The sequence below is a fragment of the Branchiostoma floridae genome, chromosome 17, assembly GCF_000003815.2.
Source record: "Branchiostoma floridae strain S238N-H82 chromosome 17, Bfl_VNyyK, whole genome shotgun sequence".
NCBI classification, from domain to species: domain Eukaryota; kingdom Metazoa; phylum Chordata; class Leptocardii; order Amphioxiformes; family Branchiostomatidae; genus Branchiostoma; species Branchiostoma floridae.
Genome location: NC_049995.1, coordinates 7,823,893 through 7,839,851, shown reverse-complemented (window position 1 = coordinate 7,839,851; position 15,959 = coordinate 7,823,893). Strand labels below are relative to the sequence as shown.

Genomic DNA, 15,959 nt, shown 5'->3' with positions numbered 1-15,959 from the left:
GCGGATTAACGCACACTTCTGTTAACTGCAAAATCCCAAACCGGTGCGGTCCAGCTGGATAACTTCGCATAATTGCACCAGCCGGATACAGTTGTAATTGCACGAAATTCACAGGCAAATAGGCCGTGCAATTAAGCGGCTTCTACTGTATATCTTACGGCGCATTGGTTAACATTGTGGTCCTGTGCTCGATACCTCTGACATGCCACCGATCATGTACCCGTAGGAAAGACACTTTTCACGACTTTCCTCACTCCACCCAGGTGAAAATGTGGGTGTCTGACTTCGTCTGTGCCTTATGCTCCAAAGGGAGCGAAGAGGATTATGTTAGGTAGGACTTCGGTTGGGGAGGTAAAAGGCAGTGAAAGGAGAGGAATGGGCTTCACCTTCCAATGTCGTACCCGAGACACAGTGAAGTACAACTCACTGCCCTTACAGCCTGAAAAGCTAGGGGATGACTACTCTCTGTTCGATAGATAAATTCAAGTACATTTTGGGAGGCGATAATCCACATTGTGTACAAGTAGGCAAATATATCCACGATTGTTTATACCGTAGAACCAATAGTGTAAATGACATGATAGACCCTTTATGTTGATGTATCCATACCTATAGATATCCATATGTATGTGTTTAGTTGTACTGTAAGTAGTTGTTATACATGTAGACCTTACGAAAGTCGCTGTACTTTTGTCGTGTCAATAAAGATTGTACTTATCTGCTGCAAGTCTAACACAATTATCTAGATATGGCTTTGTAGCTACGATCCATTGCTCTATTCATTGGACGGAATTGAGCTTTTTTCACATGTTTCGGACTCACCAAGACCTACGTGAGAGGAAGATTCACATTGCGACCTAAGACACAAATATTAAATTTGCCATACCGAACACAATTTTTCAAGTTTCAGCTTTCATGGGAGAAATGATATAATAGGTAATATAAGCCAGGCAGCATAATTTGAAATACAAGTACTAGTACTACTAGAGGAATAACGCAGTCATAAAGTCACCTTTTCCATTCGCTATAAAGAGTATTGCTTTTTACAACTTCTTATTCACGTTGTCCCTCACAACTTTCAAAAGTTCATGAGTGACAAAAGTTCACATATGTATGTATGTATGTATGTATGTATGTATAAAGCACCACAATAAAAATCATAATCAGACAACATAATGGTCTCAAGTTTGTGACGTGCGTTTATGTCATAAACATTTATTCCATGTAATTGAACTGGATATGGCTCTACAATAACTGCAATAAGCATTAATATATATTTTGAAACTACAACATGTGCTGCCTTCTCACGATACTATATCGAGAGAGAGTGGGGGTCCGGAGTGGGCAGAGATAGAGGGGAAGAGGGCAGAGAGAGTCAGAGGGAAAGAGGGGAGAGGGGAGATAGAGGGGGAGAGAGTGAGAGTGAAAGAGGGGGAGAAAGAGTCTCTGTCTTCTTTTCGATAAATTCGGATAAATTGTCGCCAAGTGTACAAAACTGGATATTTGACCGTTTCGAACGGAAAATTTTATTAACGCTGCAAACACACATAGGGTAGTCTTAATCAAATGTAAACTAATTAAGTACAGTCGTCAAGTTAAGTGCTTGAGAGGAAATTTTAACAATAAAAATCTTGAGACTGCAACACGTATATATCAAAATACAACAGTTATGATGGTAGTAAATGTGAATTAGTCTTTATAAGCGGGCTCGAGTTGAACTCGGGACATTTTCTGCATACTATTGGCACTTGTAACACGTAACAAGCATGAAGGTGATCTGGGGTTTTGTGGCACTGTTGGCTACTGCTAATGGTAAGTGATAACATCCTGTATTAATCAAGTATATAAACTTTCTTATTACTTTGTCAAAGTACCAGGCGTGTGCATGTTTTTGTAGGAATTGTGTAGTGCTGTAATCATGTAGGCAGAGGAACAGGTTTGTGAAATATACATAATCGTATTGACTTACATTTTCCATATCAAGAAAAATGACAAAATCTAACAATGAGTCCATCATGATTGATCTCACTTCTTATGCATTGCAAGAATAGCCATTGGAAATTAGCCGATCTGACAAGCCTTATACGGTAGAACCCATTTAATTGCACGCTCCATTCGCCAGGATATTTTGTGCAATTATCCGGATGGTGCAACAAAGCGAAGTTATTCAGCTGGACCGCATCACTACGGGATTTGGGGATCCCGCGCAATTAACAGAAGTGTGCAGTTATCCGTTGTGCAATTAACTGGCTGCTACTGTATATTTGTTACCACCTAAGCATGTGGTGTGCCGACCTACCCAGCACGCACTGCCGGGATGACCCGGGTTGTGGGCGGGGAGGATGCAGCTCCACACAGCTGGCCGTGGCAGGTACGGCCTCATTGCCATACTGATAGCCTCCTTTGTGTACTACTACCACCACTACTACTACTACTACTACTACTACTACTACTACTTCTCCTAGCCTCCTTATGCTACGTCACAGCTACGGTGGCAATCCGGCGAATCGATGCCAATCGAGAGTGTAGCCCCGGCCGGGCCGGATAACAGGGGGGTACCTCTCGGTATTTTCATGGGTAGGTCACCGGGTCCCGAGTTGATTTTAACGCCAAGGTAAACAAAATGGGACCGGCTGAGCCCAAATAGAGCCCGGTAGCCACAGGGTGCACAAAGAGGCCACGTAGGGCTCAAGCTCGAAAGTGTCAAAAACAGCCCGGCAGCTGTCCTGGCCAGCAAGGGCCCTTTTTCCAATTATGACCGAATCATAAGCAAGTTCTTCGAGGAAGGATCCTTTTTCTCTGATGGCCATAGGCCATGCTGACTCAATTATGTGAATCACATCCTCTGGGAACCCAAAAACTGATTCCAGCTTGCGGAGACAAAAAAGGTCGACAAAAAAAGTTACCTTTATTATGAAATCTAAGTAGGCAGGAAGGTTGAACAAATGACTAAACACACAATATGTACCGAACAACAGATTCTTCATATTTGCTGATTTTGCAGCTGCTTTGCAAAATTTACAGTATGGTCGGAAACCTTTATCTTTTAAACAGACAGAAAATGATGTGCGTGTGGCGCGAGGATGGCGTCCATGTCATCGAATCAACGTGGCCTATTGTACGATTTTACGATCAACTGGTTTGATTTTTTCAGGTTTCTCTGCAAACCTCGGACAACGCGCACTACTGCGGAGGTGTTCTCATCCACGAGGACTGGGTGTTGACTGCAGGGCACTGTCTTAGATCAGAGTGAGTTTACATAAGGTGGAAAAACCTTCCGACAAAATTATGTATTGCACAAGAATGATCTTCTTTTAACAGCAACAGTCACTGGCAAAAGACAGCGGTTACCGAATGCAGTATGAAACGTCTGACGGTTAACAAAACTTAGCCAGAACGTTTGTATTTTATCATCGGATAGCTATGCTACGGAGTTATTTGTGCTAACCTTTATAGTATGCGTAATTTTCGTCTAGTTTGGAAATTTGAAGACAGAAATCTATGTATAGCAATGGAAAAACTCTTATAAACCAGTATGGACCAACAAACTTTAATCATAAATCGTTATGCATACCTATTGTTAAACAACGGTCGAGATATACCATCAATTCAGTCGGAGGTGAAGCAAAGACTGAAGGACATTTACCTTCAAACCTTTTACTCAGGGCTGAACTCCAGTGGTAGGACCGGAAACCAAGGAAACAAACTAAGAACATATAGAAAAATCAAACATACCTACGAAAGAGAACAGTACCTTAATATTCAGAATTTCAATCATCGCCGAGCCATGGCTAGATTAAGAATCAGTGACCATCCCCTACAAATTGAAGTGGGAAGATACAACCAAACTCCTCCGAATAATAGACTCTGTACACTTTGTAAGTCCAACCGTATAGAGAATGAAGTCCATTTTATATTAGAGTGTCCTTTATACAATGATATGCGCAACTCTTTTATCAGTGCTCTGAATGTAGTAGATACACGATGTAAAGAGTTAACCAACGACAACCTGTTTGTACATATGATGACAACCACAGACAACTTTGTACAACACAAACTCTGTGAGTTCGTATACACATGTTTTAAGAAAAGGGAAGAGTCCTGTAAACGTTAGATATAGTGATAGCTTAGTTGCAGATGTATTGTTTATTCAATTGCAATACTACATGTTATAGTACTTAGTCTTTATAATTAGTATCCCATTATGGGATTTGCTGCATTTAGCCCACATGGGCAGGAACATGCAAATAAAGATCATTATATCAATTTCCGTTCTTGATATCACTTCGCTTGAAATTATAGTTCCTCGCCTTAGACATATGAGTAGCACTAACAAATCTATATTCCTCATGCGTTTTAACAAACCGATTATAGCTAAATCCATGCAGTCCTACGTATGTATATATACATTTTCACCATTACCAAGAAGTGAAAAGAAGCCGAAGTATTATTTTTATATGATTGTATGCTTTGCCTTTGAAGTGACCTGTACTTAGCTCGTTTGGGTAAAAGTGTACAATAAAGGTCTTTATTCATTCATTCGTTCATAAACGATAACTGGTATTTTTCCAGCTTTGAGACACACAAGGTTGTTCTGGGCGAACACGATCGTAGCAGCGATTCTGAGTCCATTCAAGAACTCCAGATTGAGTCTGCATTCCGTCATGAGGACTTTGACTTCCAGGTAACGCTTTTTCTTTTTTGATAATAGGCGAGACCAGCTTTTATACATGGAAATATATAGATATGGAGGTCAGTACCGTACTGGTCATTTTTAGATGTAAGGTCAATCAGTGTTTTTTTTTTCTTCATTTTTTTCATACCATGAATGCACAAAATTTTCATTCTACAACACACTTTTCAAGGAATGAATACAGTCGCCCTTTCTTTGCCGACACGTCTCTATTCGGGGAACGTTGCTTGAAAGGCCCAAGATATCAACCCTCCATTCCAGGCTTTTTGAATCTTTTTTTCTTCCTTATCACCTCCGTGAAAACGGAGGTAACGTTTTCAGTCAGTATCTTTGTTTGTCCTTGTTTTTGTCAGCAGAATGACAGAATGTGGGGCGGTAGGTGGTGTAACCAGAGACTGGCAGGATTGGAAGGTTTGTGAGGCTCAGATCCAAAGTTGGGTCCTCATAGACAGATTTTGTAAGCACTTCACAATAACTAATGAAACGAAAAATTCTCCAGAAAATGGGGAGCGGTTGATGGTGTAACCGGAAACTGGCAGGATTGGAAGGTTGACTTGGCCCAGCTCCAAAGCAGAATGTCAGGGCAGTCATGGCAGGGCGTAGCCTGGTTACCAAACCCCAGCCCGATCTCAAGTATCTATCGTGCAGGGGTCTGGCCGGATGGCATAGGCTGCCTTCTCAATTTTGCCCCTTATAGTGGGCAAAAAACTCCACCAATAGAACAGCACAGGATCAGCAGGAGGTAATTACACCCCCGCCATGATTGGTTAAAGACCCCAACTGTACTTTTTGAATCCATAACAGTGACCACTAATTTCCTGATTCGCTACTGTGATCCTGCCAGACCCCAACACGAACGATATTTGAGGTTGGGGTATGGTATCCAGGCTAGGCAGGGCGTTGTCGCTCTCACTGAGGAACTCCTTCCTTGAACTACTCTAGACTCTTCTTCATCTTGCAATCTGTGGTCAGGTGGGGCCTAGGTGTTGCTGCAGATTGATAAAAAAATTAAGAATACTTCACGGGGGAATGTGACCTTCGATGACCTAAATTTAAAAAAAAAAGAAGTACTTCACGGGGGAATGTGACCTACCTTCGATGCTCTGTATTACAAAGAATCCTGAATGTATATTCAGTTTTCTGACCAGTACCTGGTTTTGACAGCCATCCAACTGGCGGGTGTCAGAACCCCGATAGAGACTGATCTACATGGCTTCTCACTCACAGACCATCCAAAATGATATCATGTTGCTGAAGCTGCGAACGTCGGCCGCCCTTGGTGACCGTGTTCACACGGTCTGCCTGCCGGGCCAGGGGGAGACCCACACCGGGCCCTGCTGGATTACTGGCTGGGGGCTGAACGGGACCAACGCAGGCGGTAAGCATGTATTGTAGTGTATGCTATTGGTTTTACGTATATTACCTCGCTCTTTCTTCCTATGTGTACGTGTGTTTATGTGTGCGTGTGTGTGTGTGTGTGTGTGTGTGTGTGTCTGTGTGTGTGTGTGTGTGTGAGTGTCTGTGTTGCTTCTGTCTCTCTCTGTCTCTGTCTCTCTGTCACTGTCACTGTCTCTGTCACTGTCACTGTCTCTCTCTGTCTCTGTCTCTGTCTCTCTGTCACTGTCACTGTCTCTGTCACTGTCACTGTCTCTCTCTGTCTCTGTCTCTCTATCTGTCTCTCTCTGTCTCTGTCTCTCACTCTGTCTCTCTCTCTCTCTCTCTCTCTCTCTGTGTGTGTGTGCGTGTGTGTGTGTGTGTGTGTGTGTGTGTGTGTGTGTGTGTGTGTGTGTGTGTGTTTCCTTCAATTCCCATACAGTTGCTGCTATATATCTTGTCTCTTGGGCTCAAAGCGTCGCACAACGTAGTAGTTGCAGGCAAAAATGAATAACGTTGTACCAGTTAACCCCCCCCCCCCCCCTTCCTCAGACGGTCTTGCAGCCGTACTTCAGCAAGCGGAGCTGTCCCTAATCAGTGACGCCGACTGTAGCAGCCTATGGGGACCGGTCTTCAACCCGTCCTGTATGATCTGTGCCGGTGCTGCGGACAAAGCAGGATGCATGGCAAGTACATATTCCTAGTCTCCTTATGGTACGGCCACGTTGGCACCGGTGCCCGTATGAGATATAGCCCTGGTGGAGTGTCGGAAACCGCGCGAGGACCTCGCGGAGTCCTTACGAGTGGCGTACGGCGTCTATTTACTACCGTATCCCGGGTTAATATTAACTCTGAGTTAGAATTAACTCGGGGCCCTGCCGCGCCCACAAAATACCCCAATAGCCGTAGGGTGTTGCATATTTCCTAATTTTGCAGTTGCTTGATACAATTTACAGTATAGTCGAAAACGCGTGGGCTGATGCCATCCATGTAATGTTTGTATGTCATAGAAATGAAATGAAATGAAATGAAATACCAGTCAGCGTCATAGAAGAAGTTTTTCGGCCTCGTGGACAAGAATGGACGAAACGATAGGGGTAATACATGCTTATTATGCCGGTAGCATCCAAACAACGTAATCATACAGTTAGATAACATTACCTAATATTTTGTATTCTTCAGGGAGACTCTGGCGGCCCTGTCGTGTGTGAGAACACAGCCGGTGGGTATGACGTCATCGGTCTGGTGTCGTTTGGTGAACGGACGTGCGACCCCTTCTACCCGACGGGCTTCGCGCGCGTGGCGGCCTTCCGTGATTGGATCGACCAAACCATGGCGCTCAACTGAAATCGTCTGCTGTTCTCTCATTGGTTGAATCTCAACCTCCTTCACGAAGCTTTATAAGGCGTCGTCTAGCTGATTGGTTGCCTAGCTTCTTTTCCTGACCAATCACCAGCTATTGAGCAGCTACGTCGAGTGTCAGTTATTCAATAAAATTGGTAAGCAAACAAGCTTGAGTCTGTCTTTTCCTTGACAAACGCGTGTTTTTTTATAGTCTCAACTTTTCAAACACTAAATAATTGAGTTACTTTTGCAGATTACAACACCAAAAACTTTTACGTCTTACCCTACAGTTGTAAATGGTAAGCATGATTCATCCTGCTCGGGACTAAAAGACACGAGCACTTTTACCAAAAATATCTACATTTTACAGGATGGAATATGGAGTATACTGCAAAAATTCTCAAAATCTAGATATAGAAAATGCGTCAAAATCATCTCCACGGCCAAAAAACACTGATGTATGCATGTCATCAAAATCACGCTGAGTAGTTCATCTATATTTTGAGGGCACCATCCAAGCAACACCATCACCATATAACTTAAATTTCATTTTTTAATTCCACATTAAAATCAACATATCCATCACACCTCAATACACTGTCATATCATACACCAGGCTAACACTTCATTGCTGCCGTCCATTTCCTTTCGACGAGGCAACAACAACACGCTGTTGACGCCATCCCCACCAAAAAATAAGATGGCCTTCGTTGACGTCAGAGCCAACATGGCGTCACCCATGGATGCCGATTAAAACAATACAAACTTTGCTGTCGCAAACCTGTGAAAAGAATACATTTTACTCCCATGCTTGCAGTATGGTGGATTGAAATATGCACCATATTTCACTCTCACATACATACGGTATGTTGGAGCGAAATATACAATATGTTTCACTCCCATACCTACGGTATGGTGGAGTGGAATATAAGGAAATTTACACAATATATGAATATTTCATTGAGGGATAAGGTCTACGTCTCCGAACTCTTGTTGAATACGAATGTGCATGACGTATCACGAAGGTCAGACATATTGTTCCTCTTTTGCTTTTGATCGTCGGAAACTTCCGGGTGGAGGCGGTCTCTACTCTCGACGTAGCAGCCCGATGTAGTGTAAGCTGCGTGCTAGCATAGGTATGATGTTTATCTTGTGTGTTGATTTGTATGACAGCTGTATCATTGTTCTAGTTGTCTGAAGTTGATGTTTCGTCGTTATGTAACGTCATACGTTGACATGTACACTCGACTTGCGGAACTGTATGTTGACTTGCTTCCTTGTGGAATGCCGGTCTTTACCCACGTTAACAGGTACCTACATGTTGATCCTGTGTGTCGACTTGTCAGATGACCACAGATGTGTCTTTGTTCAGCTGAGTTTTCAGTTTGCATATTGCTTCTCCAGGCTGACGTTTGACCAGTTTTACGTTAAAAGAACTGCACCTCCATTAGTTGTTATGAGTAGATAGTATGGCATTTTTTTGAAAACTTTTTTTTTCACTGTATTATACTTTTATAAGGTTGTGAGATCTGTAGTATATTCACTTATTACTACTAGTAGTCAAATTTAGACGTACCCAGCTATGTCAATCGTCCATGTTGACTTTTTAGATTGTTCTGGGAAATGTCTGTATGCTGTTCCGTGGCCGTTCAGATGGTGTTAAGGACATGCTTAATTTTATGGATGACATCCTCTGGTAACCCAAGACTAATGCGCGAGGGCGAAAAAAAATCCAGCAAAAAATGCTGCATCTAGTCCATTCTTTCCTAATACTGGTCTGTCTTATACTCACATTTAGTATCACTGTAGAGACAATCGTCGCTATTTGAATCATGTTTTTATTGCCATTTTTGCTTAAAAAGGAGAACAAGTGCGCTGTGGTCCCATGCGCTGACCATGTACCCCCTTACCCTGTGAGCAGAACCCCTGACAACCATAAAAGATCATAAAATATATTACCAATTTTAGGATCTGAAATATCTACATCTCGTTTCATGTCGTAACTAATACAAGTCACGCGTTAACTATACCATCACGTGAGCTACCTGACTCTGCATAATGTGCCGCTTGCAGTTCCCCTTAGTGAATGGGAAGCGGAAATTCATGAATAAATGATTTCTCATTATCTAAGGCACCAATACTGGACTTTATGTAAACCGCGTGAAGAGGTAACACTGATTTTAATCCGTAGAGTAACAATCAAGCACGACCAAGGGTAACCGCCGTAGGAACATGCAGGGGCAGTTTGGTGACAATCTTCCCCCACTAACATCTGCTTGGTGAGTTATAGGTTGCGTTGCTGATAAGGGATAGCTAGCTATAGGGTCAGGTTACACTTGCCTTGTGTTCTGGCAGTGTTAGCCTGGCCGTGGGATATACCATGCACAAATAAGAGTGTTTGTTTAACTGGAAATTTGTTATCAGACAAATTTAAGGACCTAGTACCTTTGGATGATACCTAGCAAATACAACTAGAGTTCCACAAACACATACCTTCGCCAAACAAATCAGGTTTGGCATGTAGAATGATATCTGAAGACGAAAGATTGTTACTGATTACATTTTATTTCATATGTTATTTAATAAAGTCACTCAAACTCTTATCAAGTAGAGTTTGACAACCTCATACCTCCATAAAATTTTGAGAGCTTTTGAGAAGACTTACAAGGGGGCCCAAAATGTAATCATTAGTCTTGGTGCGGACACTACCTACCAGTTTAAAAAAGGGACTAGATATTGCATGGTCAACTAACTCTTGTTTAATGTTATGATTTCTGGACCATTTACTTCTATAAGTAGAATACAGTAGTTCTCTTTCTCGTCAGTAACAGAACTACAGAAGAACACTACTTTTTGTACCACAAGCTTGTTGCCCTTAGTAACATACACATTGTACATATCCAGCCCTGCTGTCAGTCATGGGGAAGGTGTGGGGGAAGTCCCGCATGGCAGACGGCGCTCCCGTGCCGGGCAGTGTGTACGTGGATGAAGACAAGATCAAGGCCGCCTATCTCACGTACCGGTACGGCAGGATACACGGCAAGCTTCCCATCAACCGGGGAAAGGTGAGAAACATATCATTCATCATATTCATCCTGTTGTAAAAGGTCTTTCGCAGATTCGACTACGCATGCGCATGCGACAGGAATTCTGAGTAATATCTCAAAGATGAGGGCTCCCGACTGTCAACATTCCGCCATTTTGCAGGCGCCATTACCGTCGGGCCGCGTGGCGCGTTGGTACACCCGATCCGTCGATCTCAGAAGTTAAGCAACGCGACTGTCCGGTCAGTTCTTGGAGAGGGGGGGGGGGGACCAACCAACGACGACCGGATTGCTGTAGCCTCACGAAGCTTTCCACGAAAATCGTCTTCCGGGAGGGACGTAAACGGGGTCCCGTGCTCGAGGAGGTGCCTCGATCACGTTAAACAGCCTCATTACTCATAATGTAACCTACTGGCTGGCAAAATACACCTGATGATTATTGTCACGAAAACCGAAATAACGCCAAGTGCTGTAAACGTCTCAGGAGCCTTCACGTTTGACAAATTACCATTGTTACCATTTGTTACCTTCGCCGAGAAGGTTATATTTTGGGTAGCGTGTGTATGTGTGTATGTTTGTTTCTATGTCTGTAGAAGACCATGATAACGCCTGGATGGATTGTAATAATATTCGGTATGTAGGTAGGTCTTGTTAAAATCTAAAAACGATTAGATTTGTGGCCCCCTAGTGGCCAGTTATGGTACTGCAGCGTAACTTCCTGGTTTGATATTTCGAGTTCTGGACATGCTGCGGCAATGATTTTTAAGTGGTGGATAGCTCTTGATGCCGAGAGTAAGAGGTATAGGTTTGGACCCCCTAGCGGCTTGTTTTGGAACTGCAGGGCAGGTTTAGTGTCAGATTTTGAAAGGGAATAACTCAAGAAGGAGTTGACGGATTGTCATGATTTTTGGTATGTACATAGCTTAAGTGATGCTTCATATAATTACGTATCAATTATGCAAATCAGAATCTAATTTGCATAATTAATTAGGAAATCGTCAAAACACGTTCCGTTCCATTGCAACGTGTGGCATTTGTAACTGAGAAAGAGAAGAATGTTGATAGATATGTTATGCAAAATAAAGACCTAATTTGCATAATTAATGAGGAAATGCTATAATGGCATTGTGGCAAATGACGGGAAGTTTTTACTTGTGGCATTTGCAAGTTATATACAGGTGAACATCATTGAACATTGATTATGCAAATGATTACCTAATTTGCATAAATTATCAGAAAATGTGCTAAAAACGTTTTTTACATAGATTGTGTATGTCCCATTGTTTGGTGGAGAAGATGATCAAGTAATATAATTTATGCAAATGAGAATCTTATTTGCATAATCAATAACAAACAATTGATACAGCAGTTGTAAAGGTTAGAATCATTTGGCGAAGGTATGGGGTCGTGGAACTCTAGTTTATTAGTATTTTTCTGATACAGGTGCTGTTTCTTGGAGATGCTCGGCAGGGTAAGACGAGTCTGAAGAAGCGTCTGACGGGAGAACCTTTTGACCCCAACCAGGAGAAAACCGAGGGCATTCAAGCCAAGATGGTGGAAACAAAGGACATAGACCATCACTGGCACAGCCCAGCCCAGCGCCGTGAGTCCGAGTATGAGAGGAGAGCGGCTTGGTACACTGCTATGATGACGGGGCAAAGTAAAGTCCAGCAAGATTTTGGAACGGAGGGAAAAATGTCTTATGCCGTCGCGCTTGACGTTCTTTTCTTTTGCTTTCTTCCGTTGGTTGAGTTCATCGCCGTCTTCTTGATGCTCAATCTAGGATATGCTTATGCTCTCATTTCTCTCATAGTCTTCATGGCTTGTGTAACTGATCTGATGACAGCAACCAGAACGGGAACAGGCATGACAGTTGCGCTTATTTTTAGAAGTTGCTTAGTTTCACCACTCGCCTTGAAAACCATGTCGCAGGAGTGTCTGCGTGTTTTCGGACGGATAGCATGTTTTCCTTTCCTTGGCCTGTGCTTTGCACTTGTTTGCATCCCTCTGGCGGCTTCCTTGGGTTTTGGTTTTCGACCAATGATGAGCATCGTTCTTTGTCTAATGTCTTCTCCTTCTCAAGTGTTCAGTGTTCGAGCTTTGTCCTGGACCTGGTTTATGTCGGAACTAGGAACAGACCTTGACATGATTGTTTCAAACGCTCTGGTTACCGCGGGACTTTCCACTGGAGTTATAACTTACCAGTACTGGGGCCTCCTTGCTCACCGACTTCCAACATGCCTATACACTGTGCGAAAGGGTGTCATTTCCGGACGTTTCTATGTTTGTATACATCCGGATCGGGACCGTTTCTGGATATATCCGGACAATATCCGGACGAAATCTGACATGACTCCCCTGCGTTTTCGGAAAATTTCTGGAGTCCGGAACGGGACCATTTAATTCCTGCCTCATATCCGGATTTCCAGTAATGGAACGTTTTCGGACTCTTTGGAGACAAACCACGTTCCGAATATTTCGTATATATCCGGATAATTTCAGAAGTCCGGAACGGGACCAAATAATTACGTCTCATATCCGGATTTCCAGTAATGGAACGTGTTCGGACTCTTTGGATACAAATCACGTTCCGAATATTTCGTATTAATCCGGATAATTTCAGGAGTCAAGAATGGGACCATATAATCATGTCGCATATCCGGATTTCAAGTAATGGAACGTTCTAGGACTCTTTGGAGACAAAACACGTTCCGAATATTTCATATTTTCTGAGCGCGTTCGGGGCTATTACGCCCCGGAAAGGTTGCATAAACTTAAGATATACTGAAACATCATAGGAACAATACAACACATTATTTCAGAATATCCAGTAACTTTACGATCATGCTAAATACCTAATATTTAGCGTTTCCTGTCCGTTTTAACCCCGAAAATGCTAACTCGGTAAGGCTACATTTTGTGAAAGCTTTTCAAAGACTTTCCTGTATAAATCAGATGACACAAGTATCACAACAAATACATTATGTGGAGGAACAGATCATGTTAACGTCAAGGGGCAAATCAATATGCATTTGTCTCTTAGTCTTACCAAGGAAGTTTTAGCTCACTACAACCTCATTGGTCTTCACAAAAAGTGAAGCTCGAGTGAAGCCAAAGTTAAACAGTTCACTGTCAGATCCAATAATATCAAGCCCAAGTCAATAACATCATAACAAAACTGATCAGTTTAAATGTACAATATCAAATGTACAGTATCCGACACAAGTCTAACGTTATAAACCATACAATCAATATTCGTAGGATAAAAATGTCATTACGAAATCAGTACGACAGTCCATTTTCAAGTCCTCTATAAGTCCGTATCGTGTTGACTGATAATATATTCCCACTCACGTTGCCTCAGTGGAGAGTTAAGGACTGGGGTGAGAAGACCGAGGCATCGTGGAATCCGAGATTCCATGCTTACCCGTAAAATACTTAGGGGGTGGGTGGGTGGGGGGGCTAAAAATTTGACTGCACTTCTTTCCCGTGCTCCCCCCATCTACTAATATCCTCTTCAGCAGAAAAGGTGAAGAATTGCTCCGAAACTTGATATCATGTGTTGCGCTCTGTTGTTCAGATATAACACAGAAAAGACACCTACACTTGAACAGAACTTTATTGCCCGACAATTGTACATGATATGGCAACTATTATTACACAAAGTACCAAATGACTGACACTCGGTTTTATTCCGACTGCTGTACCACATGAGAAAGAGCCATACACTCTTTGTGTCTGGCGGTAGGCTGTTCCAGACATTGGGCCCACGGTAGGCTATTGATCTTCTGAAGGTCTCTCGCTTAGGCTTTGGGACAACCAGTTGACTACTTGCTTTGGTTGTTCGTGTACTCTGGTCCCTGCAGTACACAAACATCTAGCGCATGTAGGGTAGTAGTTGCATATAACTTCGGAGCTTTGGATAATCCACACAGATCGGAGATATCCCTCTGGTGAAAAACGGCTACGCTAGAAACCTACATTGCCTCTGACCGTGGACTGTAGCTAGACTAGTCTACTCTTGCTAGGCTGTGTCCCTCCCGTCCGGCTCATGATTCACTTGTGAATAGAGGGGGAGTTATATCACATGTCATAAACTCACGCGAGTGGAGATCTCGCGAGAGTTCATTCCATTGTGATATCATTGGGAATCATAATATATTCCCACTCACGTTGCCTCAGTGGAGAGTTAAGGACTGGGGTGAGAAGACCTCGGCACCCGCTTCTCCCGAGTGCCATTATTCCCCTAATTTAAGTTCCTACATTTCCCTTCATTTAATCCTCTCCCAATCCTTATTCTTCTCCATTCCCTTTTCCCAATCCTTATTGTCTTCATTACCCCAATCCCTTATATTTACTCCCTCACCTCTGTGCCTTTCCGTACAAAACCCTCTACGTATGCATTAAGCCACCTTGACAACACAGCAGCATCCCCTATGGTCTGCTGCGCATGCTTGTTGTTATCAACAGGGTGGGTGTAAGACTATCACAGTCATCAGTCTTTAGGTGTTCCTCAGGAATGCAGATTGATCCCTGGTTCTCAGCTAAGTTCCTTGGGCGCCTAAGGTCCGGCTCGAGTGGGACCTGTCCAATCCGAACTCAGCGGAATGGTCGACGACCAGTCCGATTAGATAGAGAACCCTTAGAGATTACCTGAGACCAACCTCTCCCAGGTTTACAGTAGTTCAACTCATCCTGCGTCGTGTTGGAAATCAAACATTGATTTCTCTGCGTATACAAGAACAATATTCCAGCTGCAGAGAAAGCTATCACCACAATGCTTGCTCCGTATCTAACCTGTAACTGTCGACCTTTACGCACAGTTCTATGTATTTCAGTCTGGACAGGCCCCACTCGCTTCCCGGACCACCAGGCCGAAGCCAGTATGGGTGGCAACAGCTTAAGGGAGCTGAACACGGTCCACGAGTGAGAACTAGGCCAGCTAAAGGTAGCCAATAAACAGGAACACAGAAAATCCAATGGTAGGAAGGAATGTGACACGAGAAACTCGTCAAGATCTTTGTCTTTATTCCAAACTTGCATAACAAGAAACGCAAACACCGGTTCAGTCAACGGTAAAATCACCATCCAACATTACCGTGCAGACGCTGCGGACCTTATCGAAAATTGCATGTCGTCCAAGGTCACAATCTAATTGTGACAAACGAAGTTCCATTGTTCCCATTGTGTCCTCCATTCCTTTGACCTTTACTTCTGACCTGTCCAACAAGGTAGGTCTTCACTGTACTACCGTACGGTTTGTTACCTACCATGGATTTGTTCACCAACCATGCAACAAACCAAACAAAATCTGAGGTTGTCCAACAACCTGTCGTCATATCAAATGAAACACCGACTCAAATCAAACAAAGTTACGATTACCGTCCACCGGCGCCCGTTGTCTTACAGCGAAAATCCACTATACCGTCTGACGCACCCCGCTGTCCAACAACGAATTCTCTACACGATTGTCCAACAATCTCACCACACCGTCCACCGGTGCC

At 43.2% G+C, this 15,959-nt stretch overlaps 2 protein-coding genes across 2 annotated transcripts; both read left to right on the top strand.

Moving 5' to 3' along the window:
- Nucleotides 1-1,742: 1,742 nt before the first annotated feature.
- LOC118405025 (chymotrypsin B-like) lies at nt 1,743-7,414 on the top strand. Its single transcript, XM_035804425.1, has 7 exons — nt 1,743-1,812; nt 2,280-2,371; nt 3,155-3,249; nt 4,573-4,684; nt 5,921-6,071; nt 6,620-6,753; nt 7,250-7,414. Exons 1-7 carry the CDS (start codon nt 1,767-1,769, stop codon nt 7,412-7,414), a joined length of 795 nt encoding a protein of 264 aa, XP_035660318.1. The 5' UTR covers nt 1,743-1,766.
- A 995-nt stretch (nt 7,415-8,409) lies between these two features.
- On the top strand, nt 8,410-15,385 carry LOC118405024. Its single transcript, XM_035804423.1, has 5 exons — nt 8,410-8,547; nt 9,603-9,690; nt 10,316-10,476; nt 11,899-12,715; nt 15,294-15,385. Exons 3-5 carry the CDS (start codon nt 10,330-10,332, stop codon nt 15,383-15,385), a joined length of 1,056 nt encoding a protein of 351 aa, XP_035660316.1. The 5' UTR covers nt 8,410-8,547; nt 9,603-9,690; nt 10,316-10,329.
- Nucleotides 15,386-15,959: the final 574 nt, after the last annotated feature.